This window comes from Leptodactylus fuscus, chromosome 3 (genome assembly GCF_031893055.1).
Source record: "Leptodactylus fuscus isolate aLepFus1 chromosome 3, aLepFus1.hap2, whole genome shotgun sequence".
Classification (NCBI taxonomy): Eukaryota; Metazoa; Chordata; class Amphibia; order Anura; family Leptodactylidae; genus Leptodactylus; species Leptodactylus fuscus.
This window is the reverse complement of record NC_134267.1, coordinates 218,831,196-218,859,056: the sequence shown is the minus strand read 5'-3', so window position 1 is coordinate 218,859,056 and position 27,861 is coordinate 218,831,196. Positions and strand designations below refer to the sequence as shown.

At 43.2% G+C, this 27,861-nt stretch overlaps 1 protein-coding gene across 1 annotated transcript; it reads left to right on the top strand.

Moving 5' to 3' along the window:
* Positions 1–89: 89 nt before the first annotated feature.
* Positions 90–27,861, top strand: MFSD2B (MFSD2 lysolipid transporter B, sphingolipid). The gene is made up of 14 exons (XM_075269202.1): positions 90–190; positions 3,891–4,013; positions 7,482–7,606; positions 13,507–13,630; positions 14,315–14,393; positions 14,893–15,074; positions 16,070–16,160; positions 16,805–16,926; positions 18,586–18,672; positions 21,058–21,138; positions 21,922–22,031; positions 24,640–24,783; positions 26,455–26,631; positions 27,034–27,861. The coding sequence occupies exons 1-14, from the start codon at positions 110–112 to the stop codon at positions 27,068–27,070; spliced, it is 1,563 nt and encodes a 520-aa protein (XP_075125303.1). The 5' UTR covers positions 90–109; the 3' UTR covers positions 27,071–27,861.

Sequence of the window (27,861 nt, the reverse complement as noted above, 5' to 3'; positions counted from 1 at the left end):
CCTATATACACCTCTATAGGGCGCGCTGTGGTGTGCAGACAGCGCCTCCTCCTCGCCCTCTAGTGGCGGCTGTGCGCTCTGCACTCTTCCCTCACACTCCGCTCCTGCCATGGATGAGAGAGCCCCGGAGCTGAGCGCACTGCCCGCCTGCAGTAGGAGGCTGAGCCCCCGCCAGTACCCGGCCAGACAGGTGAGCAGGTGCCTGCTGTGCAGCTCATACTACATGGCTCACAGATATACAGTGAGGGGACAGGTTGTGTGCTAGAAATGCATGCTGAGACTTGTAGTTCCATGTTCTGTACTGGAAATCTTTATAGAAGTACATTACTAGTCCTATAGGAGCTATACATCGACAGTCACTATATCTGGCGCTGTACATTCTGTGTACACATATACAGAGTGACCTGCCATCATCTTCATACATGTATTATTCTATAACCTGCCTATATATTGTATGTATTGTCTCCAGAGTACAGCGCTGTACACACTCAGTTATGGGGCATCCCCTCAATAGTATCTTACCCCTCTCTCTCTCTCTCTCTCTCTCTCTCTCTATATATATATACAGTATATATACCCTCTCCAGAGTACAGTGCTGCACACACTAGCAGTTATTTTTACACAGGGGGGGCATCCTCTGCATAGGATAGATAGATAGATAGATAGATAGATAGATAGATAGATAGATAGATAGATATCCTCTTTTCAGAGTACAGCACTCTACTCACTATCAGTTATACAGGGGGCATCCCCTCAATAGTATATTAACTCACTGTATACATATATATTGTTCTACAGTACAGCCCTGTACACACTTTCAGTTATATTATACAGGGGTCATTCCCTCACTAGTATATTACCCCTCTATATACATATAGTAGCCTCTGCCCACGACTTCGTCTGCGTGTTGTTGGCATTTATGATTCGCCTATATTCTGCAAATTACTGCCGTCGATGGGACGCCATATACTGAGCGTGCTGTTGGCGTTGATGATCCGCTTTCTCCGGCGTTTCAGCAGCTGTCAAGCTGGTCTGCTGCTGAACTCATTCTTCGCACTGTTCCTGTGATTGTTCCGACTTCTCAGCAGTTCGCTGGGACGCCATATAATGAGCATGTTGTTGGCGCTGATGATCCCCGTCAGCTCCGCTTGAGCAGAACTCTGTGACTTCTGACTACTTTGATAGCTCTCGTTGTTTTAGAATTTTACGACAAATTAGATTTTCTTTTTCCCAGCATGTTTAAAATTGGCAAACTGTCAATTTGAATTAAAGGTGTTTTCCCATCCAGTGTGTCAGGACTGCCTGGAGCAGATCAGATAATATGCAAATGCATGTACACAATGGACTGAGGGGTAGTGTGTGTTTACATATAGAGATAACAGCCATGGCTTTATCAAGACTTGAGATAAGTTTCTGCAAGAACAGTGTAATATAGTATGTGAACATAAATTCATAACAGTCGTGAAGCCATGTCATTCATCGGGATAAAAAGTGGCCTATGTGTTAATCCATGGTTACAAACTATCTGTGTGCCAAATTTAATCCAAATCCGTTCAGCCGTTTTTGTGTGATTGAGTAACAAACATCCAAACACACAAATATAATATTAGTAGGATATCAGTCTCCAGTACAGCGCTGTACACACTTTCACTAAAGCCATATTCCCACAATGTTTCTTCCTGTAGATTTCCGTACCAGTATCCTTATACATCAGTGTACAGAGCAGGTTAGTCTCCCCTCTAAGGCTGAGTTCATTTACAACAGATTTTGGGTATAAATGCATAAATTTACACCCCCGTTCCCACAGGAAAGTAAAGAGGGTGATGCAGAAATCAAAAAGTTGTGCTTTTTTGCACAAAAAGGCAATTAGCTCAATAGATTGTGACTTTTTTTGCCATGTATACCAGAAAACTGGCAAAATAAATCTACCCCAATGTAAATATGCACTGACAGGAAGCAGAGGGTGTACAAATCCTAAGAAATTGTGGAAGTGGGACAATCTCTATAGTGAGCGCCTCCTGCTGACATGGAATGGTAAATGCAGTCCTTACTATAAGCCGTGTTGTGACTGGGGGGGCTTGTGACCCCCCCATGTGGTTTTGTGGTGACTTTGCTTACTGCACAACATTACTATGGTTTCTGGGAAGCGCCAGGCCTCAGATATGTGGAACCTCCTCTTATCTGTCAGCCGCACATTCCCATAGACGGCCCTATAGAGGAAATCTTCTGCTCTCGTGTTCTGTGAATTGGCCGCTCATATGTTCATGGGCCGGGCAGATAACAGCATGTGTCAGCCATACTGCTCCTCCTGCTACATCCACAGTCAGCATGGTCATGCCGCGGTCACACAAGGGGCACAGAGCGAGATACTGGATAATGTGATGATGTCAAGGAAATGTGCGGAAATGTATAACATAATGTTATAGAGCCCTGTTCACATATACCGTACAGTAGCTTACATCCACATAGGCTCCCATGCTCCTGGGCCCCAAAACAGAATCTGTAGTTGGGCCCTGACCAAAAGGATATCCTCATGGTTTAGTGTCTCAAATTCGCCTAACAGGTTCCCTTTAAAAAAAGTTCAAGAGAGGAAGAGTACAAGAGAAATACAGTAAATAGTACAGCTCGATCAGCAGACCCCTACCTATAATATGCTGCCTTGTGTATTGGTTTTGTCATTACTAATTTTATGATATTTCATAGTTTGACTTCTATTACTGTAAAGAATCCTTTCCTATGTTCTGCATTGACTTCTATTACTGTAAAGAACCCTTTCTTGTGCTGTTAATTTCTTTGTCTTGCAGTAAAAAATAACTCTTTCCTATCAGGGCAGTGGAGTTGCAGTGTGGATCAATTTTGAGTGTATTCGGAAATAGGAATTTATTCCGTAGTATTTGTTACAAATGTGATTATCTTTAAAGCTTCTGACTTACAGTAAAGAACTCTTCTCTATATTGGTAGATCTCTCTCGCAGTATAGAAGCACTCTTCCCTATACTGTACATTCATTTCTCTTACAGTAAAGAACCCTTCCCTATATTATACACTCACTTCTCTTACAGTAAAGAGCACTTCCCTATATTGTACAATCGCTTCTCTTATAGTAAAGAACTCTTCCCTACATTGTACACTCACGTATCTTGAAGTAAAGAGTTCTTACCTATATTGTACACTCTCTTTTCTTACAGTAAAGAGCTCTTCCCTATATTGTACACTCACTTCTCTTACAGTAAAGAACTCTTCCATACATTGTACACTCACTTCTCTTACAGTAAAGAACTCTTCCCTACATTGTACACTCACTTCTCTTACAGTAAAGAACTCTTCCCTACATTGTACACTCATTTCTCTTGAAGTAAAGAGTTTTTCCCTATATTGTACACTCACTTCTCTTACAGTAAAGATCTCTTCCGTATGTTGTACATTCACTTTTCTTACAATAAAGAACTCTTCCCTACATTGTACACTCACTTCTCTTGAAGTAAAGAGCTCTTCCCTATATTGTATACTCACTTCTCTTATAGAAAAGAGCTCTTTACCATATTGTTGATTGTAAACAAGAACTCTATCCTATGTTGTACATTCACTTCTCTTACAGTAAAGAATCCTTTCTCATATTGTTGATTGACTTCTCTTAGGCCAGTCACAGACAGTCATGTTTGAGCCTCGAAAAACGGTTTGTTTGTCGGCATTTCCCACCCCGACCACGACTGAACTAACCTCACAGCATTACAGATCTCTATGTCTTCATTGTTTCCAGGCCTAAACACGCATGTCTGAAACAGCCCATACAGTAAAGAACTCTTCCCTATATTGTACACTGACTTCTCTTCCCTATATTGTTGCTCCTTATGTTTACCTGTATACATCTTGTAACATTTGTACTTCCAGGTCAAGCACTACAAACTCTCCGTCTTCAGGAAGGTGTGCTACGCCATAGGTGGGGCCCCTAACCAGGTGGCGGGCAGTGCCTCGGCCTTTTTCCTGCAGATATACCTCCTGGATGTAGCTCAGGTACGATATTTAGTTATAGGTACTACAGTATATAGAATTGAGCCAGCATCTCTGATATATACCTTGTTCCTTCGAGTGACAGACACCTATGGCACCTGCTGGACCCCATTGACAATAATGAAGTCCATTGGGTTCCCATCATGGTGTCAGTCATTTTACCAGACCTGTATGTTGCACAATTATTTTTGGAAGGCTTCTCACCACATCGCCACCAGAATGAAGTTGTCTTTGGTCGGAAGGTTGTCAAATATAGTGTCTGTCGTCTTGATCTCCGTTGATTAACTATTTCAGCCCTGCAGTACCGATTTTGGTGCTCATAAAATGGGGACCCTCCTTTTGTGTTATGATCAACAGCTCCAGTAAGGCAAACGTCTGGATAATTTGGGTGTCTACAGAAATTTGTCCCCACACCTGATGCAACATCTACTACATTTATATATAGTGCAATAATTTTGGTATAATTGGGGAAAAAAAAAAAATTATTACAGAATTTTTCATTTTCTCCCCAAAAAATGTATAGAAATTAAACATGTTTTCAGAAATAGAACGGTTAATAGTTTATTTTTGTCAATGAACATAATTAATCGGATAAAGAAATGAGAAATGTAAATCCCATCAATATTTGGTGTGATCTTTGCTCTTTGGAGGTGGAGTCCTGGAAGTGATGATCCGGCCCCCGCAGAGCCCTGATCTCATCATCCAGTCTGTCTGGGACGACATGAAGAGACAGAAGGATTGGAGCAAGCCTACACCCACAGAAGATCTGTGCTTAGTTCTCCAAGATGGCGGGAACAACCTCCCTGCCGAGTTCCTTCAAAAACTGTCTGCAAGTACCGAAAAGAACTGATAAAGGGCAAAGGTCACACCAAATTCATGAGATTTACATTTCTCTTTTCTTCAAATTTTGTTAATTAAGAAAAATAAACTATTAACCTTTCAATTCCTGAAAGCATTTTTACTAGTGTTGATTCGAATACTATACTATACGATACTATCGTTTTGAATGCCTCGCTCCCATAGGAATGAATGGGAACGGCCGAACGGCAAAGGGTTAAGCGCCGCGCGCCGGCAGTTTCCATTCATTCCTATCGAGCGAGGTATTCAAAACGATAGTATTGAATACTATTCGCTCATCTGTAATTTTTACAGTGCGGTAAGTTATGCTCATCTGCCTAAAACTTTTGCACAGTACTCTATACCATCAGAAAAAAAATTAATATAATAAAATAAAACATACTTTCCTTCCCATATTTACCAGGGAACTTGTACCAGAGCTAACAGGAAAAAAAATCCTGACAATCCCTTTAAAAGCTGTGCAGAAAGGCAAAAAATAGGCAGACCGTAACATCTAAGTACCCAGATAAATATTATTAGGATCATGACAATATTTTATAACATTTCTGTGTATGACGCGGCTGCTGTAGATCACCGGCAAAGTCTTAATATTTGGGCAAACTTTCCATGGCGATAACTCAGCGACTTATCCAAACAAGTTATATCCAAGGCCAAAACTCATTTTCCTACATTTGGACAATTTCCAGTTCACATAAATCCCGTACATTGATGTTCCTAGTTACAGGACTGGCTTTAGGTGGTGGCAAATGGGGCAATTGCCTAGTCGCCCCCGAGGATGGGACCCTTAGTCTAAGGACCCATGTAGCGTGTCGCAGCCAAAAATCACTGTGGGAAGGTTTCCCTGTGGTTTCGTAGATGGGGTCACAGGTATGCAGTGATTAAAGCAACAGAGTATGTCACATTCACGTGTTAGAAGATTCATGTAGAACCAGATGACCTAACACAGTCATTAAAGGAAAAGTCCCTGACCGGAACGTCTCCTCCTGCCGTCCAGGTGCGGACACTTAAATGTGATTGGTTGTTTGTTCACGCTCCATGTGTTGTCACTTTATGGCACTGGTCAGATTCCGCTAGCTCACCTGATGTAAATAGTGTATAGGGTTTACAATGTGCAAATAAGAACTGTGCAGGGTGCAGCCATTGTGCATAATTCTGTAAGGACTGTAGAAGTAATGTTTATTGGTAGAAAGGTATGATGATAGAGAGATAGATAGATAGATAGATAGATAGATAGATAGATAGAGTGATAGATAAATAGGTATTAGTCAGACAGATAGCTAGATAGATATGAGACAGATGGATGGATGGATGGATGGATGGATGGATGGATGGATAGATAGATAGATAGATAGATAGATAGATAGATAGATAGATAGATAGATAGCTGATAGATAATAGATAGATAGATGATAGAGAGATAGATAGATAGATAGATAGATAGATAGATAGATAGATACTGTATATGATAGATAATAGATGATAGAGAGATAGATAGATAGATAGATAGATAGATAGATAGATAGATATTAGTCAGATAGCTAGATAGATATGAGACAGATGGATGGATAGATAGATAGATAGATAGATAGATAGATAGATAGATAGATAGAGAGATAGATAGATAGAGAGATAGATAGATAGATAGATAGTAGAGATGAGCGAGTAGTGAAATATTCAAGATTCGATATTCGTTTCGAGTAGAGCCTCAATATTCGATTACTCGATCGAATATCAAATCCCATTATAGTCTATGGGAAAAAATGCTCGTTTCAGGGGAAACCACTATTCAACTAAAGGAGAGTCATCAAGTCCACGAGTAGCAGGAGGAGAGTGTTTAAGAGGAGCGAAGTGCAGTTAAAGTGCACAGACCCCACAGACTCTAACGGGTCCATGCGCTTTAACTGCACAGCGCTTGCAGTTGCGCTGATATTCCGTTCGGGGGGGGGGGGTCTTCCTGCAGACTCCCTGCTGGACGGGAGGCAAGCACTAATGTGAACTTACTCGTCCTGCAGAACCAGCATTGATTGGCCGAATGCTATACAGTGTACAGCACTCGGCCAATCAACGCTGGTTCTGCAGCAGGCTCGTCCTTGCTAGTCGGGAGAGCTGGCAGCTTGCTGTTACGAGGGAGCTTACTTTTTCTCATAGGAATGCATTGACCAGCGTTGATTGGCCAGTGTACAGCATTTGGCCAATCAACCAGCGTTAATTTGCCAAATGCTATACACTGTATAGCATTCGGCAAATCAACGCTGGTTCTGAATCGAATCTTTACTGCGAATAGCAATAGTATTCGAACGAGTACGAGTATTTCGAATACCGTAGTATTCGTTCAAATACCTACTTGATCAAATACTACTCACTCATCTCTAATAAATAGGTATTAGTCAGACAGATAACTAGAAAGATATGAGACAGATGGATGGATTGAGAGATAGATAGATAGATAGATAGATAGATAGATAGATATGACATAGAGACACAAAGGAGGACATCGGTATTATCGGCACGTGGCATGTAGGGCCCTGTTATAGATTTTGCACTGGAGCTTCTAGATACATCTCTGAGTAACCAGAAGTTTGGTCTAACTATTTTGTCTCCCACTTTTTCTAGATCACTCCTTTCGAGGCCTCTCTGGTTCTGTGTATCGGGAAAACCTGGGGTGGAATCACAGATCCTATAGTTGGATTTTTCATTAACAAAAGCAAGTGGACCATAATTGGGCGCCTGATGCCATGGTGGGTGAGCTGTAGGGTTATTCTTTATTAGGCTCATAGCAAGAAGTTGTTTAACCTTGTCTGGATATAGATGGCTGACACAGAGGATACCTAGTGCATGTGGGTTTGCTGGGCACCCTGTATCTGACCCTACAGGGGTCAATTATATCCTACACTGAAATATTTTTTGCCCTGGAGGTTACTGTCTTCCTACTGGAAAATGGTACAAATGTTGTCTAAGAATCCTTCATTGGCTAAAAGGGGTTTTCAGGGAATTATATATTGATGACCTATCCTTAGGATAGATTCTATAAGTAAGTTCTGGGGTCCAACACCCTGGACCCCCACTGATCAGCTGGTGACCACTGCGTCTCCTTTGCTGAGTACAAATAAAAGTGTCATACTTTGCATTGCGGCTGTGGTTGGTATTTCAGCTCAGCCCCATTCAGTACCACATTTGGAAAATCCTCTTCATAAATTAGGCAAGCCTTGTACATATCGGAGCTTTTATTAAAGGGATCCTATCATTAAAACACAATTTTTTTCTGGTTGACAAGTAGGAATAGCCTTAAGAAAGGCTATTCTTCTCCTACCTTTAGATGCCTTCTCCGTGCCGCCGTTCCCTAGAAATACCGGTTTTCGTCGGTATGCAAATTATTTCTCGTAGCACTGGGGGCGTCCCCAATGCTGCGAGAGAACTCTCCAGCACCGCCTCCATCTTCTTCAGGAACAGCCTCTTCACGTGTCTTCTTCTGGAGCAGGCGGACAAACTTGTAGGCCTCGGGCAGAGCTGACTGCGCATGCCCGCGGCCACAAGGAAAATGGCCGCTTACACAATATGTAAGCGGCCATTTTCTTGGGGCCTGTGGCAGTGCTGGAGAGTTCTCTCGCAGTATTGGGGACGCCCCCAGTGCTGTTTGAGCCTGGGGCCCGCCCCCACTGCTGCAAGAGAACTTGTTTGCATACCGACGAAAACTTGGATTTCTACTGAACGGCGGCGTGGAGAAGACATCTAAAGGTAGGAGAAGAATAGCCTTTCTGAAGGCTATTCCTACGTGTCAACCAGAAAAAATTGTGTTTTAATGATAGGATCCCTTGAAGACTGGAATATCAAATGCCAGTTTTAATAAAGCTACCCTAGTATTCACAAGTAATTGTGACTTTACCACCAGAAATCTGGTGTAAATTTTTTAAATAAAATCTCCCACAGTGAATTATACCCCAAGATTCATATTAGAGATGGGCGAATTGACTTGTACTGAACCAGGTTTGACCCGAAAATTCCAAATTGTTAAATTAAAGGAGCAAATGGAAATTCGGCAAACTAACACGACCACTGCATTGTACTTGGCGTCTCTTCCGTGTTCTACACTATGTTTTATAGATAGGTTCCTAGGAGCCCTAAGAGTGTTCTAGGTTCCTGTAGATACCCATGAATGTCCATTGTGGATGGTCCTACAATGAAGACTTTTCCTCAGGATATCTGCTATGTGACTACTTGCTGGGATCTCCACTGATGATGAGAACAGGGTTCCTGGTGGTCGAAGCTGTTGAAAGCCCTTCTAATTCTCCTAGTGTCCCATGTCTATGTATAATATAGATAGGCTCTAGTAAGGGGCTCCTTATACAGTGCTGCAGGCAGGATCCATTGGTTGCAATCTGAGTTGGTAGTTTTGGAAGTTTCAGCACCAGGAGAGTGGACAGCTATGGAAATCACATGACTGATCACATAGCTCCTGGCATAACCCAACCTATATAGTTTAGTATATGTTCTGGTATCTGGTGACTCAGTGGTCTGTTACCTGGAAGCAAAAGTCTGTATGTTCTTCCCTACTCTGAACAAGCATTCATAGGTTAACCCCTTCTTGACCTTCTAATATGCTGGCACTAGAGACTTTTGTACCCTATACCAGGGGAAAGTAACCGTGCTCATGAAACGTAGAAAGAACTAGGAACCAGCTCCTGCAGCGCCACCACAGGGTAAAAGAAGCATTACACAGTGTCCATTGAAATCAATGTATTGTTTGTGTAATGCAGGACAGTTCCTGCAATCATTATATTAATGTAGGACAAGTCCTTCAGTCAATGTATTGGTTGTGTAATGCAGGACAGGACAGGTCCTCCAATCAATGTATTGTCTAAGTGGGACAGGACAGGTCCTCCAATCAATGTATTGTCTATGTGGGACAGGACAGGTCCTCCAATCAATGTATTGTCTATGTGGGACAGGACAGGTCCTCCAATCAATGTATTGTCTATGTACGACAGGACAGGTCCTCCAATCAATGTATTGTGTGTATAGTACAGGAAGGGTCCTCCAATCAATGTATTGGCTATGTGGGACAGGACAGGTCCTCCAATCAATGTATTGTCTATGTGGGACAGGACAGGTCCTCCAATCAATGTATTGTCTAAGTGGGACAGGGTAGGTCCTCCAATCAATGTATTGTGTGTATAGGGCAGGCAAGGTCCTCCAATCAATGTATTGTCTATGTAAGAAAGGACAGGTCCTCCAATCAATGTATTGTGTGTATAGGACAGGAGAGGTCCTCCAATCAATGTATTGTTTATGTGGGACAGGACAGGTCCTCCAATCAATGTATTGTGTGTATAGGACAGGGAAGGTCCTCCAATCAATGTATTGTCTATGTGGGACAGGACAGGTCCTCCAATCATTGTATTGTGTGTATAGGACAGGGAAGGTCCTCCAATCAATGTATTGTCTATGTAAGACAGGACAGGTCCTCCAATCAATGTATTGTCCATGTAGCACAGGACAGGTCCTCCAATCAATGTATTGTGTGTATAGGACAGGACAGGTCCTCCAATCAATGTATTGTCTATGTACGACAGGACAGGTCCTCCAATCAATGTATTGTGTGTATAGTACAGGAAGGGTCCTCCAATCAATGTATTGGCTATGTGGGACAGGACAGGTCCTCCAATCAATGTATTGTCTATGTGGGACAGGACAGGTCCTCCAATCAATGTATTGTCTAAGTGGGACAGGGTAGGTCCTCCAATCAATGTATTGTGTGTATAGGGCAGGCAAGGTCCTCCAATCAATGTATTGTCTATGTAAGAAAGGACAGGTCCTCCAATCAATGTATTGTGTGTATAGGACAGGACAGGTCCTCCAATCAATGTATTGTTTATGTGGGACAGGACAGGTCCTCCAATCAATGTATTGTGTGTATAGGACAGGGAAGGTCCTCCAATCAATGTATTGTCTATGTGGGACAGGACAGGTCCTCCAATCATTGTATTGTGTGTATAGGACAGGGAAGGTCCTCCAATCAATGTATTGTCTATGTAAGACAGGACAGGTCCTCCAATCAATGTATTGTCCATGTAGCACAGGACAGGTCCTCCAATCAATGTATTGTCTATGTAAGACAGGACAAGTCCTCCAATCAATGTATTGTCCATGTAGCACAGGACAGGTCCTCCAATCAATGTATTGTCTATGTGGGACAGGACAGGTCCTCCAATCAATGTATTGTCTATGTACGACAAGACAGGTCCTCCAATCAATGTATTGTGTGTATAGGACAGGACAGGTCCCCCAATCAATGTATTGTCTATGTAGGACAGGACAGGTCCTCCAATCAATGTATTGTCTATGTAGGACAGGACAGGTCCTCCAATCAATGTATTGTCTATGTGGGACAGGACAGGTCCTCCAATCAATGTATTGTGTGTATAGGACAGGACAGGTCCTCCAATCAATGTATTGTCCATGTAGCACAGGACAGGTCCTCCAATCAATGTATTGTGTGTATAGGACAGGGCAGGTCCTCCAATCAATGTATTGTGTGTATAGGACAGGACAGGTCCTCCAATCAATGTATTGTCCATGTAGCACAGGACAGGTCCTCCAATCAATGTATTGTGTGTATAGGACAGGACAGGTCCTCCAATCAATGTATTGTCTATGTAGGACAGGGCAGGTCCTCCAATCAATGTATTGTCTATTCAGGACAGGGCAGGTCCTCCAATCAATGTATTGTCTATGTACGACAGGACAGGACAGGTCCTCCCGAGCAGTGGATACTCTTTGTAATTCAGAATCCCATAATAGATGAAAATAAGTTTTCTGAACTGGACAACCCCTTTAATCCCTACTCGCCAACCGCCCATTGACTACATGGGCCCAGACGGCAGCCGATTAACTCTGCCTGTACATGCTTGCAGGATTGTGAAGCTGCAGGAGCGGGGAGCCGACCATCAGTGACAGCCAGACACCTCAAATACAAGGCAGGGAGGTTTATTACTTTCCTTGTCTTCTCAATCACTCTTTACACAGCGCTCACTGGGGCAAATGGACTAGAACCGGTTAAAAGCAAAACTGTCTTAGTTGTCCGTGGGCAACCAATCACAGCGCAGCTTTCAATCTACAGGAGTAGAATACAAAATGGAAGCTGCGCTGTGAATGGGTGCTGGGAAGTGCAAGTCCTATACGCTAGATCAGCTCTACAGTATATAGCGGCATGCTGTATACCTCCTGTAACTGAGGCTAATGTTACAGGGAAAAATCAGCCAAAAAACCCCCGATACAAATATAAATGTGTCCGGTCATGAAGTGGTTAAGCAGTACCGTGGCGAACGGTCATTGTATTAGACTTAGTGTAGGTGTCTGCAGCCCTCTGGCTTATACAGCGGACGTGGCACGGGCTGAACCCCGGGCAGACGCTGCCAGAACATCCTGTATTCATTATCACTACACAATCCCCCCCCCCCCCCCCCCAGCCCATTATCCCGCAGAGGGCCATAGAACCTCATCCCTGCAACACCATTGTCTCTTTGTCTTTGGATTTTTTTTACAGCTTCTCATTTGGAAAAAAAAAAATCAACTCCCCCCCACCCCGATAAAGTAATGGCTGATATGAAGCAGGGTCTTAACTATCTGTATAAGATGGAGAGAATATCTTACTTTTCAGAATTGAAATTGACAATTTTCAGAAATGGTCATTCAGCGATTTCGACCCCTTATATGATCATACAGGTTGCATGACTGAGAAATCCAGGTTTTTTTGCCCCCACTCCCATCATTGCAAGTGCTTAGGGGGCGGCCTCTTCATGTGCAGAGCCCCAATTTCCTGGCCTTGCAGCAACACTAAGGCAGGGGCCTCACCGGCTGGAAAAGCTGCGACTTGCCCGAGGCAGAAACACCTCTGGGAAAATCGCAGCGTTTTACAGTACGGGCAAAGTGAATGGGATTCTAGCAAATCTCATGCCCATTTTGCAGAAAAAAACACAGTGCGGACATGCCTTGATTTTAAAAAATGCCATGGTTTTGGAAATCGCAGCATGTGAATTATACCTATGGAAATATCAGCGGTTTCCCCATAGATATAATTGTTACAGAGTCCGTGCAGGAAAACTCTGCAGACTTTCTGTTTAAAGGGCTGCGGGAAGAACCGCGATGCGTTGCCGCCTCGGTTTTTCCCGCAGCACTTTATAGCTGTGGAACGTCCCGTGGGGCCTTAGCCTAAAAGGACTTATATCTTTGCAATAGCCAAACGGACTTGGATAAAGAAAACATCACAATGCTCAGGGTGACAGCGCCGATTACATGGTATAAGTCATTGGGATTTTCAGACCTGGTGACAGACTCCCTTTAAGCATGGTTTTTGTTCTTGCCCCTTGTTAAGACTTTTTGCTCCAATCCTGTTTGCCCCCTGACCTGTTCCCCTGTGACAGATGCATTGGCTGTCCTCTGATAGCCGCTCCCTGCTTTGCAACAAGCAAGACAGCTGAGTAAACCTCCCTGGTACTCATGATACCCCTTCTAGGCCAGGCTGAGCCCTGCGGGCTTTCCTCTCCTTCCACTTCTTATCTCATCCCAGTTTGAATCATACATGATTCTATACATGCTTGCTATGTCATGCTATGTCATGTGTTATCTTTCTCTGTTTCAGGATTTTGGGTTGCACCCCGTTTCTCGTGCTCTCTTATTTCCTTTTGTGGTTTGTTCCTCCCTTTGTGACGGGAAAAGTCCTATGGTATCTGCTGTTCTATTGCTCCTTCCAAGCACTGAGCACGGTGAGTATATGGGCTATCACCTTTAAAACTGTATACCTGTCCTGTTGCATGACTCCACCCAATGAGATAGACTCCACCCACTGATATATATTCCAAAGGCAAGGCACAGAACATTGAGTTTTGTAAAATTGCTTCGTACTTGTAAATCTGTGCTGACTGTGTGCAGTGCTTTGGTGCCATCTAGTGGTCATATGCTTAAATTACATGGGAACTATGGGAAGAATATGCAAATCTGCCTTCCATGATGTAGGCTTAGACAGGGTTCGGGGGATATTGTCACTCCTTAGGGAGAGACCACCATATAGGTGTGTGGAGACTTGTTAAGCCTTTAGCACTCCACTTTGCAAGGAACTATGGGAAGAAAATGCAAATCTGCCTTCCATGATGTAATTAGGAAGACAGTTGCTGCCTCAGTATTGCAAACCAATAGAGGGCGCTCACTGGAATGTGCAAGCCTGTCTTAAGACAGGATTCCAGTGAAATAACCCAATAAAGGCTGCTCCCTTTAGCCTCATGCTCGACCTTCCAAGAGGCCTTTGTTTAGCAATGATGCTGGGATTATTACCAGGTATAGTCTCTCAAATTACATGGGAAAACTCTTGAATTTACATAAACTAGCCATATAGATAGGATCCTTGAGATGGGAATGCCCCTTTAATGGTTGATTTTTCTTATTTCCTATAGATTTATCATGTGCCGTACACAACCCTGACTATGTTTCTTAGCACAGACCAGGCAGAAAGGGATTCAGCAACAGCATACCGTAAGTGTAACATACGTCATCTATCTAACAGGGATAACCTGAATGGATCTCTGCGTCTATTTCTAAGGTTACAGCAATTTTTGTGACTATATATAACTTTACAATATTAGGAAAAAGTTTAATCTCTGTCACCTTGCACAGTTGCTTATATTTCTCCTTTTACCCGCCTGTTCTTTGTATATATTTAGAAGCCTCCTCGTACAGCAATAAATCTATCTAGTGTAAAACTGCAAATAGAAAACTAAATATAACTCATTGTGCCCCATAAACAATTCCTATAAAGAGCAGCTCTGCCAGACTGTGCCTCCATATTACCATCTTCCAGGTCACCCATACATAGTGTCTGCAAGACACGCTCCCGCCATAGTTCCCACCAGATAAGGCATTCATGGTGCCTGCTAAAAGAGTACCTCTATGCATAGTGCCAGAAAGTACCCCAAAAATATATAGAATAAACATTTGTACCCATATATTCCTGACCCTCCTCAATGTTCTTTAGGTATGACCATGGAGGTACTTGGGACCCTTATTGGAGCCGCTCTACAGGGGCAGATAGTAGCGAGCGCTCACACTTCTCATCACTGCCATGTGGATTATGGGAACATTTCCATGAATGCCACCCACTCCCTGGTGAACAGCACCTTTTTAGTTCCAGGATCAGCAGACTACAAGCTGCACGCTGTAAGTATGGATGCACAAGTAATATACATAAAAGACCCTCCCCCTCCACGCACTGTGAAGACGTCTTGCTTATCTCATGTATCTATGGACAGACTTTGGCTAGCAACAGGGAATGAACTGCAAATTAGCTAGAAGGAGACACCTAGTGGCAGGAACTTTACAGAGGTTTTTCAGGCAGAAAGCAGCCACATTTCTAATTAAAGTGCATTACATTGTGGTCCAGAATCATCAGCTGTATGAAATGACTAAGTTGTCTGGAAGGTTAGTGACTATTTAAGTGAACGAGTGGTTCTCAACCTATAGTACACATACCCTAGGACAGTGATGGCGAACCTTTTAGAGACCAAGTGCCCAAACTGCAACCCAAAACCTACTAATTTATCACAAAGTGCCAACACGGCAATTTAACCTTAATAATGTGCGGATCCACAATTGCACACAATTACAGACCTGCAAAATAAGAATGGGGCTTTATAGAGCTTTCTGCTCCACTGTGACCCCCACACAGTACAATCTGCTTCACAATGACCCCCACACAGTATAATCTGCTGCACAGTGGTCCCCACACAGTACAATCTACTCCACAACGGCCTCCACACAGTACAATCTGCTCCACAGTGGCCCACACACAGTATAATCTGCTGCACAGTGGTCCCCACACAGTACAATTTGCTCCACGGTGGCCCCCACACAGTTCCATTAATGGGTGCCCAAAGAGAGGGCTCTGAGTGCCACCAATGGCACCCGTGCCATAGGTTCGCCATCACGGCCCTAGGAGGTACATGGCACAACATCAGTGTCCAAAGGACTCCATTAGCGTATAGGTTTCCATATGGCATTTGCCGTTTTGATGGTAGAATAGCGCTGCATGTGGCTACCATACATTTAGACATTTGACCAAGATCACTATCTCAGGAACCTTCAATGCCTGACCATCTTATAAGATGCTATCGTGTAACAAATATGGTGTTAATTTGTGCCCCATTTCTGTCTAGAGGAACGTCTACATGATCTCCGCTGGGGTGATCGGCTGTATATATCTGCTCTGCACCACTGTCCTGTTTCTGGGAGTCAAGGAAAGAAATGGTGAGAAATAACCTAAAAATTTAATTCAGTCATTGGTTGAATTAGAATTTATTAAAGGGATTATACAGGATTAGAAAACTGTGTCTGCTAAAATAGTGCCATACCTGCCTTTGCAATTGTATGTGCTATTACAGCTCAGTTTCATTCATTTGGAGCTGAGCTGCAGTACCACACACAACCTGTGTGGCGCTATTTTGGGAAAAAAGCAGTTATATTTCCCTAATCCCTTTAATCATGGCTTTTGCTGTATATGTTAATAGGCTCCAGTTGTGACTATGTAAACATTTATAGAGCTTCTAGTGTAGCTGATGTGTCTTTGTAACCCATGGTAGTCACCACAGCCCTTGCAAATCCGATAGGGCTCCTAGGCTGTGACAGTCATGTAAAGAAATGTTTACTTAAAGCGAATCTATCACCTGTTTTTTTTCATATCAAGCTTTTTTGTCAATTTTTTTATATAAGAATAAATACTCACACTGACCACTAATCCTAATAATAGACTGACACTTGCCAATTCTGTAGGGGCTTTCTTTGCAGCCGTCACCTTATTTACATCACAGAGAAGACGTACTGTGTATTCATGTTAGTAGGCCCAGATGAATAACCCGATGAATTAACCTCTGTATATTGTCATACATTTCCAGATCCCTATGCCATGTCTTCAGGGAAAGTTTTGCCATTTTGTAGCGGTTTCAAAAAGTCTATGAGGCACAGCCCGTACCTCTACCTCATAGCGTCATTCATGCTGATTTCTGCCGCTGTCCAGGTAAATGGGACATCATGTAAAGGCTTGAATGATAGGATATGTCTATTGTGTGATAATTACGTACACGCCACTTATAGAAACGCAGCCGTACAGTTATTTGTTAGTATGTATATGCCACACATAGAGACTTATTTGTACGACATACCTAAGACTGAACTCCAAGGTGCCCCTCACTGAGCCATATAGGTGCAGAGGTTACCTAATATAATTCATCTGCACAGACTTCCTAAGGAGATTATGCTGGGCTTGTGCTTGTGCACAGAAGCCAGGGGATGCCACAGGGCCCGGGACATTAGGGGGCCCGGCGACAGCCACTACTGCTGCATTTTTTTTATTCTTAATAAGCCGGTAACGGGCCCTATTTACTTACCGATCCTGGCAAGGGCTGGGATCGGTAAGTGACGCCGCAGGCCCCACAAACACTATTATTATACTTGTATGATGATCGGAGGCCCAAGAGAGGTAAGGGAACATAAAAAAACTGTGTTACTTACCTCTCCGGGCAGGCTTCAGATCTACTTCTGTGACGTCCCGGACGTCATTGAAGATGGCCGACACCACCGAGGAGTGTAGCGGAGCCGGGATAGGTAAGTAACATTGTTTTTTATGTTTGTATCTCCCCTCAGTCTCCGATTATTATACTCTGGGGTCTGAAAAGACCCCAGAGTATAATAATTGTTCATGGCTGTTCACAATGGGGCAAAATACTGTGTGCAGGGGCCACTATGGGACATAATACTGTGTGCAGGGGCCACTATGGGGCATAATACTGTGTGCAGGGGCCACTATGGGACATAATACTGTGTGCAGGGCCCACTAAGGGACATAATACTGTGTGCAGGGGCCACTATGGGACATAATACTGTGTGCAGGGGCCACTATGGGACATAATACTGTGTGCAGGGCCCACTATGGGTTATAATACTGTGTGCAGGGGCCACTATGGGGCATAATACTGTGTGCAGGGGCCACTATGGGTTATAGTACTGTGTGCAGGGGCCACTATGGGGCATAATACTGTGTGCAGGGGCCACTATGGGGCATAATACTGTGTGCAGGGGCCACTATGGGGCATAATACTGTGTGCAGGGGCCACTATGGGTTATAATACTGTGTGCAGGGGCCACTATGGGGCATAATACTGTGTGCAGGAGCCACTATGGGGATAATACTGTGTGCAGGGGCCACTATGGGGGATAATACTGTGTGCAGGGGCTACTATGGGTTATAATACTGTGTGCAGGGGCTACTATGGGTTATAATACTGTGTGCAGGGGCCACTATGGGGCATAATACTGTGTGCAGGGGCCACTATGGGACGTAATATTAAGTGCAGCGGCCACTATGGAGCGTAATGGTGTGTATAGGGGCCACTATGGGGTGTTATAGTGTGTGCAGGAATGCGGGGAGGGGGGGCAGTCAAGGTCTCCGCCGTCGGTCGGGGGGGGGGGGGGGGGCATGTTAAAAGTTTGCCACAGGGCCCCGCCATTCCTAGTTACACCACTGACAGCAGCCAATCTGAAGAAGCAGAGCTCCAGTATAAAGCATGTCAGAAGGGAAAGGGCAGCAGCTCTGGTAGTAAGCCTCCTAGTCAGATGGTGGACGTTGCTCGGAGCATTGGCTTCTTTCACATATAACCTTTTCTCTCCAACCTATCAGCTTCAGCAGAGCAATTTTGTCCTTTTTTGCACACATGCTGCAGGAGAATTACGGGATCATTTCCAGAACTTGGTGCTGACTATCCTGGTGAGTTGTACAATAAGCTATAAGATATTTAATGGTTCTTGCCTTATTAGATCCACAGCTTAAGAAGCAATCCATAGGTTTATTATTGTGGATACAACTCAAAAATGGGAAAAAGGTGATGACGTTGGGCCCATCTCAGTGTATTTTGGTGCATTTGATTTGAGATAACATTTTTTTAACTTGCTGGACAAGTGGGTGTGACTTCTCTGATTAAATACAACAAAATGTGCCATTTTGGGGCAAAATTAAATTAACATTGCTGTTCAGCAGTTTTCATGTCTTACAGGGTGTAGATAGATAGATAGATAGATAGATAGATAGATAGATAGATAGATAGATAGATAGATAGGAGATAGATGATAGATAGATAGATAGATAGATAGATAGATAGATAGATAGATAGATAGATAGATAGATGGATGGATGGATGGATGGATGGATGGATGGATGGATAGATAGATAGATAGATAGATAGATAGATAGATAGATAGATAGATAGATAGATAGATAGATAGATAGATAGATAGGAGATAGATGATAGATAGATAGATAGATAGATAGATAGATAGATAGATAGATAGATGATTGATAGATAGGAGATAGATGATAGATAGATAGATAGATAGATAGATAGATAGATAGATAGATAGATAGATAGATAGGAGATAGATGATAAATAGATATTATAGACAGATATATACAGTCCTATGAAAAAGTTTGGGCACCCCTATTAATCTTAATCATTTTTTGTTCTAAATATTTTGGTGTTTGCAACAGCCATTTCAGTTTGATATATCTAATAACTGATGGACACAGTAATATTTCAGGATTGAAATGAGGTTTATTGTACTAACAGAAAATGTGCAATATGCATTAAACCAAAATTTGACCGGTGCAAAAGTATAGGCACCCTTATCATTTTATTGATTTGAATTCCCCTAACTACTTTTTACTGACTTACTGAAGCACAACATTGGTTTTGTAACCTCAGTGAGCTTTGAACTTCATAGCCAGATGTATCCAATCATAAGAAAAGGTATTTAAGGTGGCCAATTGCAAGTTGATCTCCTATTTGAATCTCCTCTGAAGAGTGGCATCATGGGCTACTCAAAACAACTCTCAAATGATCTGAAAACAAAGATTGTTCAACATAGTTGTTCAGGGGAAGGATACAAAAAGTTGTCTCAGAGATTTAACCTGTCAGTTTCCACTGTGAGGAACATAGTAAGGAAATGGAAGACCACAGGGACAGTTCTTGTTAAGCCCAGAAGTGGCAGGCCAAGAAAAATATCAGAAAGACAGAGAAGAAGAATGGTGAGAACAGTCAAGGACAATCCACAGACCACCTCCAAAGAGCTGCAGCATCATCTTGCTGCAGATGGTGTCACTGTGCATCGGTCAACTATACAGCGCACTTTGCACAAATAGAAGCTGTATGGGAGAGTGATGAGAAAGAAGCCGTTTCTGCACGTACGCCACAAATAGAGTTGCCTGAGGTATGAAAAAGCACATTTGGACAAGGCAGCTTCATTTTGGAAACAAAAATTGAGTTGTTTGGTTATAAAAAAAGGCGTTATGCATGGCGTCCAAAAAGAAACAGCATTCCAAGAAAAACACATGCTACCCACTGTAAAATTTGGTGGAGGTTCCATCATGCTTTGGGGCTGTGTGGCCAATGCCGGCATCGGGAATCTTGTTAAAGTTGAGAGTCGCATGGATTCCACTCAGTATCAGCAGATTCTTGAGAATAATGTTCAAGAATCAGTGACGAAGTTGAAGTTACGCCGGGGATGGATATTTCAGCAAGACAATGATCCAAAACACCGCTCCAAATCCTCAGGCATTCATGCAGAGGAACAATTACAATGTTCTGGAATGGCCATCCCAGTCCCCAGACCTGAATATCATTGAACATCTGTGGGATGATTTGAAGCGGGCTGTCCATGCTCGGCGACCATCTAACTTAACTGAACTTGAATTGTTTGTCCAAAATACCTTTATCCAGGATCCAGGAACTGATTAAAAGCTACAGGAAGCGACTAGAGGCTGTTATCTTTGCAAAAGGAGGATCTACTAAATATTAATGTCACTTTTCTGTTGAGGTGCCCATACTTTTGCAGCGGTCAAATTTTGGTTTAATGCATAATGCACATTTTCTGTTAGTACAATAAACCTCATTTCAATCCTGAAATATTACTGTGTCCATCAGTTATTAGATATATCAAACTGAAATGGCTGTTGCAAATACCAAAATATTTAGAACTAAAAATGATTAAGATTAATAGGGGTGCCCAAACTTTTTCATAGGACTGTAGATATTGTAGATATAGATAGATTATATAAATTAGATATTAATTGTAATGACAAGTTTTACTTTGTTTCCAGATTTCCGCAGTCTTGAGCATTCCCTTCTGGCAGTGGTTTCTCCAAAGATTTGGCAAGAAAACAGCAGCTTTTGGAATTTCTGTAAGCAGGAGACATAGCTTGCTAGGTTATAATACTAAATATACATAAGCTGGATGCAGAAGATCCCCCAGTACACAGATAGTATGGCGGTAGCTGAATATATTGCAGATTTTTTTGGGCGGATTTTCACACAGAAGATTTACAGCATAATACAGAAATATTTACATCAACTTTCTCACTCTCTGCACACAATGCAATTTTTTCCCACATGGAATCTAAAATTTGGTTTGGGTTTTGAACTCCACAGTATGTTGTACAGATGTAGCCGAGTTAACCCGAGTTGCTGCACCATGATATCTTATCAGAGGACAACAAAGAAACAATGAAAGTCATTGAAAAATGTTTTTTATTGTCTTTTCATTGTTTTTTGTTGAACTACATTATAGTTGGAGTAGATAATAGAAAATATGTAGACTGTAGCTTACCACATTTGATGATCTTAAACTTCGAGGTGCTAGACCGTGCCCTGGGACCCGGAGGCATTATAGTTGGGGGCCTGTTGTGGATTTTGCATTGGGGCTTCATGTTACGCCTCTGGTCCACAGAGTAACCAAATCTCATCCATGCCCTGCAAAAAAAAAACCTGCAGAGCAAACCAACTTGCGATGTGTGCTACACAATATCAATTTATTCTGCAGTTTGCACATCTTTCATTTCATTGGCAATGCAAAGAGTGGAAGCCGCCCTTGCTCAACCTAAGAGGGTTCCTGGTATGTTGTGGAGACTCCTCTCAGAGCGGTGCGAAGACTTGTTCATTCTCAGGGCTGGATTTTTTTTTTTCAGTGGATGATCCCATTTGCCATCTTGCTGGTGACCTTGCCAAATGTGATTGTGGGATACACGGTGGCGGTATCGTCAGGATTCAGCATTGCGGCATCTCTGCTCCTGCCATGGTGCGTACACAATATCCTTTAACATACAACCAAATCTTCACATTCAAAAAATTTAAGTATACCATTTTCAAAAGTTTTGTCGCCTATTAGGTTGATCTATTATATTTCCAGGTATAAAAAGGGGTTTTCTTGGTGACTTGGTTGTTCATCTGTGTAACTGACATCGATGTGTGGCCATATTTTCACTGTATGAAACTGGCCAAAGGTTGTAGCTTCCCTACAGATACCATTTTCCAGTTTCATAGACTACAATATGTATCATGTTGAGTTCACATCTGCGTCAGAGTATCCATACCTCCCAACCATCCTGGATTCTACAAGATAGTCCCGGATTCCGAGTCCTGTCCCACAGTCCTGGTCGGCATGTTCCGGAAAGGACACAGATGAGTTGAGTACAGTGGTGAAGCAGGAGCTGTCCATAGATAGAACTTGCTTCACTACTGTTCCGCTCCCTAGGCCCTGGCCTGGGAGCTGTAGGCGCAATGTGATGACATCACTCACATTGCGCCTGCAGCTCTGTGTACACTCCAGAAGAAGAGACAGGGCAGCAGGGGAGCGAGGAGAGGTGACTAACAGTGATTTTATTATGTTACACTATAAGGTGGACATTAGACTGGGGAGAGATAAATGAGGACATTAAACTGGCAGCAGTTGAAGGGGGCTATTAAACTTGGGGCAGATGAAGGGGGGCAATTAAACTGGGGGCAGATGAGGGGGGACATCAAGCTAGTGGCAGATGTAGGGGGGCAATTAAACTGGGGCAGATGGAAAGGGTGATATTAAATTGGTGGCAGATGAAGGGGACATTAAACGGGGGCAGATGTAGGGGGGACATTAAATTGGTGACAGACGAAGGGGGGACGTTAAGCTTGTGGAAGATAGTGGGGGAAATTAAACTGGGACGGGTGAAGCGGGGATATGAAATTGGTGGCAGACGGAGGGAGACATTAAATTGGTGGCAGCTATATGAGGCAATTAAACTAGGGGCAGGTGAAGGGGGAACATTAAATTGGTGAGAGATGGAGGAGTGGAGATTAAACTGGGGAGGCAGATGGAGGATGACATTAAACTGGGGGCAACTGGAAAAGGACGTTAAACCATGGGGGTAGCTGGAGGGGGCATGTGTGCCTCTAGTTGCCCCCAGTTAAATGTCCCCCTCTATTTGCTCCCAGTTTAAACCGGGGCACGAGGAGAAGGACTTCATACTGTGGTGCAATAAGAAGGGCACATTATAATGTGGCGTCCATATAATCTTAGGGTTACTGTAGGAGCCAAGAAAAAAACAAGATATGATCCAGCATCCACAGGAAATCGTTTGGTTAAAACGTAGCTTTTATTGCTATATTAAAAACATAGCGTTATCACCTTTGTGCATATAGAAAATATTTACTTCAATGAAAAAAATGTAAAAATGTGTCCATGACACGAAACAAATAACATGTAACAAAAAAACAAGACCTACATTACATTACATCCAAGAGCCGCTGACGCGTTTCGAGGTGTGTAGTTACCTCTTAGTCATAGCGCTATGACTAAGAGGTAACTACACACCTCGAAACGCGTCAGCGGCTCTTGGATGTAATGTAATGTAGGTCTTGTTTTTTTGTTACATGTTATTTGTTTCGTGTCATGGACACATTTTTACATTTTTTTCATTGAAGTAAATATTTTCTATATGCACAAAGGTGATAACGCTATGTTTTTAATATAGCAATAAAAGCTACGTTTTAACCAAACGATTTCCTGTGGATGCTGGATCATATCTTGTTTTTTTCTTGGCTTATTGTGCCTCTGTCCGGAGGGCAGATCCGTGCACCATCCAGGTGTCAGTTATATATATATTTCTACTGGCTGTGGATCAATTGTACTAAGTTACTGTAGGAGCATTGTACTCTGTGGCGGCACATAGAAAAATGGGTGAGAATGGGCGGAGTCGGTGTAGAAGTGGGCAGAGCTAAATTTGCTGTGGAGTGTATAGCGCGCCACACATTTTTTCCCTCTTTCTGTCCTTTGAAAGTTGTCAGGTATGGATTATCTGTTCTGGTCTGTCTGTTTTATGAAGGGGTGGAAGTTCCTGCTGCATGTGACCGCTGAGGCCGATCAGCTCTGTAAGTAAAGGAACCGGGACTTCACTTGCATATGTCACCTGTGACTTACCCTGTCCTTTCCTTAAGCTACTCATTGGCCTCAACGGTTTTGTGCAGCAGGAACTTCCACCAAAACAAGACCCCAGAGCAGCAGGGCCGAACCGTGGTAGGAGACACCGCAGCACAGGTGAGTATGGGTTGTTTTTTCCACCTTCCCCGGCCTCCTTGTAAAAAAAAAAAAAAAACGGTGATCCCGGACAACCCCTTTAACGTATCACAAGGGAGCCTGCTGGGTGTTGTATTTTTGCAGCTGGTTGAGATCCTTTTCCCATAGCGTTGCAGGGAACATACAGATGTAGCAGAGCTGAATGTGCCAAGTGCAGTGCTGGGTCTCAGAGCACAGTAGGTTCTTCGTACAGTAAACTAGTATCATGATGTGCTTGGTGAAATAACACGTCCGGCTCTGCTACAACCACAAAAAAGTGCCAAATGTGATTTGTCTTCTCTTCTGATCTTTCCAGGTCCATGCTTCCCGACGTCGTGGATAATTTCCGTCAAAATAATCTTCGTACAAACGGACTGGAGGCCATTTTCTACTCCTCATTTGTCTTCTTCTCCAAGGTGTCTGCAGGGATCGCACTGGGAATTTCTACCCTGAGCCTGCAGTAAGTGGACACTGTTGTGGGGGCTGCCACCACTTATCTCTTTTCGGACACCTAGAGGCACCAGGGGCATCCGCAGAGGGGCAGGGCAACGTGGTGAAAGCTTCCACCATAGTTCTCTGCTCCTCCTAGCAGTGTCTTATTTTTCCAGACAACTAAGCCAAAAATCAACCCACCTTTTTACAAATCATTCCCGTACCCCATTCATATAGGCCACGTCTCAGAGATGCTCTAAATGTATTGTCCTTATATAAGTAATCCAGTGCACCAGCTCCTAAAATAATGAAAATTATGACTTGTTTCTTCCAGAAGCAGCGCCACACTTGTCCACTGGCTAGGCTTTGTATTGCAGCTCAGCTCCATTCAAGTAAATGGGGCTTAACTGCAATACTATGCACAGAAACCAAAATATTAACACAGATCCCAGACTTCAGAACCCAAAATGAATAAAATCAGATTCCATATTGAGGACTCATGTACATGACTGAGTCCATGTCTCGTGGTAAAACGGCACAGATGGCACATCCATGTGCCGCCTATGACTGCACAGATACATTCACTTCATTTAGAATGTCAGAGCTGCCAATCTGACAGGTATAGGATGTGTTGGTGACACAATGCCACATACACGGACATGTAGTAATATACAGCTGTGTATATGGGGTCATAGAGACAGATGGGTGAGTGTGCTAGCCGTGAAAAACATGGCTGGCACACTGACAAAGCACACGGTCATGTGTATAGAGCTAGTGCTGTATTGGGAAGCTCAGATTTCCCTGTGTGATGCTATATACCCTTAAAGACTGTTACGCCAGGAACCGTAAGAGCTGCCCAGATCAGTTTAGGAGGCGGCATTCCTCAAATCAGCAAAAAAAAAAAAAAAAAGAATAGTTAAAGATGGCCCCCAAAGGCCTATATATAACCGCACCGACACCACAGGTTCCAGCCTCAACCCCAGAATCACAACACTACATAAAAATTATTGTAATGGATAGAGAAAACTATTTTAAGTTGCAACACAGCTTTTATTTTGTTGCAAATTTTGCGGCAGTTTTTTGAGCCAAAGCCAAGAATGGCTACAAATGGAAGGGAAATATATAGGAAGTTCTTATACTTCTCCCTCCTACTCAATCCACTCCTGGCTTTGGCTCAAACACAACAAAATCTGCAACAAAAAAGCTGCGTTTCTGCAACGTGGGGCCTCAGTCTTAGGCCGGGGCCCCACTGACCGGAGATGCCACGGTATAAGTCGTAGTGTTTTACAGTACTTGCAAAGTGGATGGGATTCATGCAAATCCCATGCCTACTTTGTGGAAAAAAATTGCAGCGTGTATACGCTGCAATTTCCAAAACCGGCACGGTTTTGAAAATTGCAGCATGTCAATTATATCTACGGAAACACCAGCGGGTTTCCCATAGATATAATTCTAACAGAAAGTCCATGTAAAAAAAGTGTGTGAACTTTCTGTTGAAAGCGCTGCAGGAAGAGCTGCAATGCGTCCACGCCGCTGTTCTTCCCTCCGCACTTTAGAGTTGCGTTTCCGCCCAGTGGGGCCTTAGCCTAAAAAAGTTTTTTAGCCCAAAATGTATCCAGTCCTGATCCATTGGCCTGGTACAGAAGTGGTTAACCGTGGTGTTCTGTGTACTTTGGATACTGACTAGTGCTGCTGATAGATTTGCAGGTTACAGCAGCGGAGCGTGCAAGCAATCCTTCTACGTGGTGCTGACCCTGCAGATACTTGTTGGTGCGGTCCCGGCGGCCCTTATTATCCTAGGACTGATCATCCTCATCTTCTACCCGATCACAGAAGACACAAGGAGGGAAACAGAGCTTGCGCTCAATAACATAAGGTAAAAAGCGTGCCCACGTTGCGGAAATGCAGCGTTTTTTTGTTACAGTTGTGCGATTTTTGAGACAAAGTCAAGAGTGGATTTAACAGAAGGGGAATGTCTAAGATATTCCTTTATATATCCCATTCTTTCTGTAGCTCCTCCTGTCTGCTTGTTTCTGCACACGTCTCACACACCAACTGTATAAAGCTTTTTGTTCTGCATTAATGTCTCTCATAAGGACAGGATAAGGCGCCTTGTCATATGACAGCCTCTCCATTCCATAATAACCCAGGAGCAGCTGTCAAATAGCAGCCGTTCCATCGTTGTGATTGCCAGGTAGCCATGTCCATGACCCGTACTGCCCTTGTAAGCCCTGTCATTCTGTATAATAATGCCATCTCCATAATTCCATTTTCGTAGGTTGCAGACGCGACGCTCAACTCTTATTGTCATCTAACCCGAACGTCCAAATCTGGAGAGACAAGTCTACAACACCGGAACATCTGCTCCATCCATGGAGTAGCCATAGCATGGACACCAGCAGCAGCCGCATGCTATCATTACCCGTCTGGTCCAATCAGAGGCTGCCGTAACAACCGTGACGAGAAGCTTTCACATAGCAATGCGTTGTATCTACCTACGGGCCATGGATCGCCGTATTCATCCCATCGTATGGGCGCAGATATTCTTATTTATCAGGCACAAAACTGTTAGATTTATTTTTTATGTGTGAAATAATTTTATTACAATAAGATATAATGATAGAGAAGTGCATAGATGGTTGTTAAAGCAGGAACTATGGAAAGTGGGCCTTAGCAGCCATAGCTCTCCATTGCAACCAGTCAGAGATAACCTTTCACCTTCTAAACCCTGACTGGAAAATAATACATGGACTCCATTTTGGGTTTTCAGAGAGATTTTATACATGGGGTCTATTTACCAGTAGGGGCAAGTCCTGCCGAGATATAATTCGAGTGATGTCATATTTGTCTCCGGGCACATGATATATGTCTTTTATATTAAATACTAGGCTCTGCCCGTGGGTTGTTGGCCTCGAGGATCCGCCAATATTCAGCAAATTGCTGCCGTCGATGGTTTGCCTGCTCTGGCGTTTTGTCAGCTCTTAAGCTGTCCTGCTGCTGAACTTGTTCCTCGCACCGTGCCTGTGATTGTTCCGGCATCTCAGCAGCTGGCTGGGACGCCATATAATGAGCGTGTTTTTGGTGTTGATGATCCACCTGCTCCAGC

Bases quoted from the DNA above. Each gene is read 5' to 3' on its own strand.
- MFSD2B (XM_075269202.1), top strand. From the start codon at position 110: ATGGATGAGAGAGCCCCGGAGCTGAGCGCACTGCCCGCCTGCAGTAGG. The intron at 15,075-16,069 runs GTAAGTATGGAT...ATTTCTGTCTAG, and splicing joins CAGACTACAAGCTGCACGCT to AGGAACGTCTACATGATCTC. The intron at 16,161-16,804 runs GTGAGAAATAAC...ATACATTTCCAG, and splicing joins GGGAGTCAAGGAAAGAAATG to ATCCCTATGCCATGTCTTCA.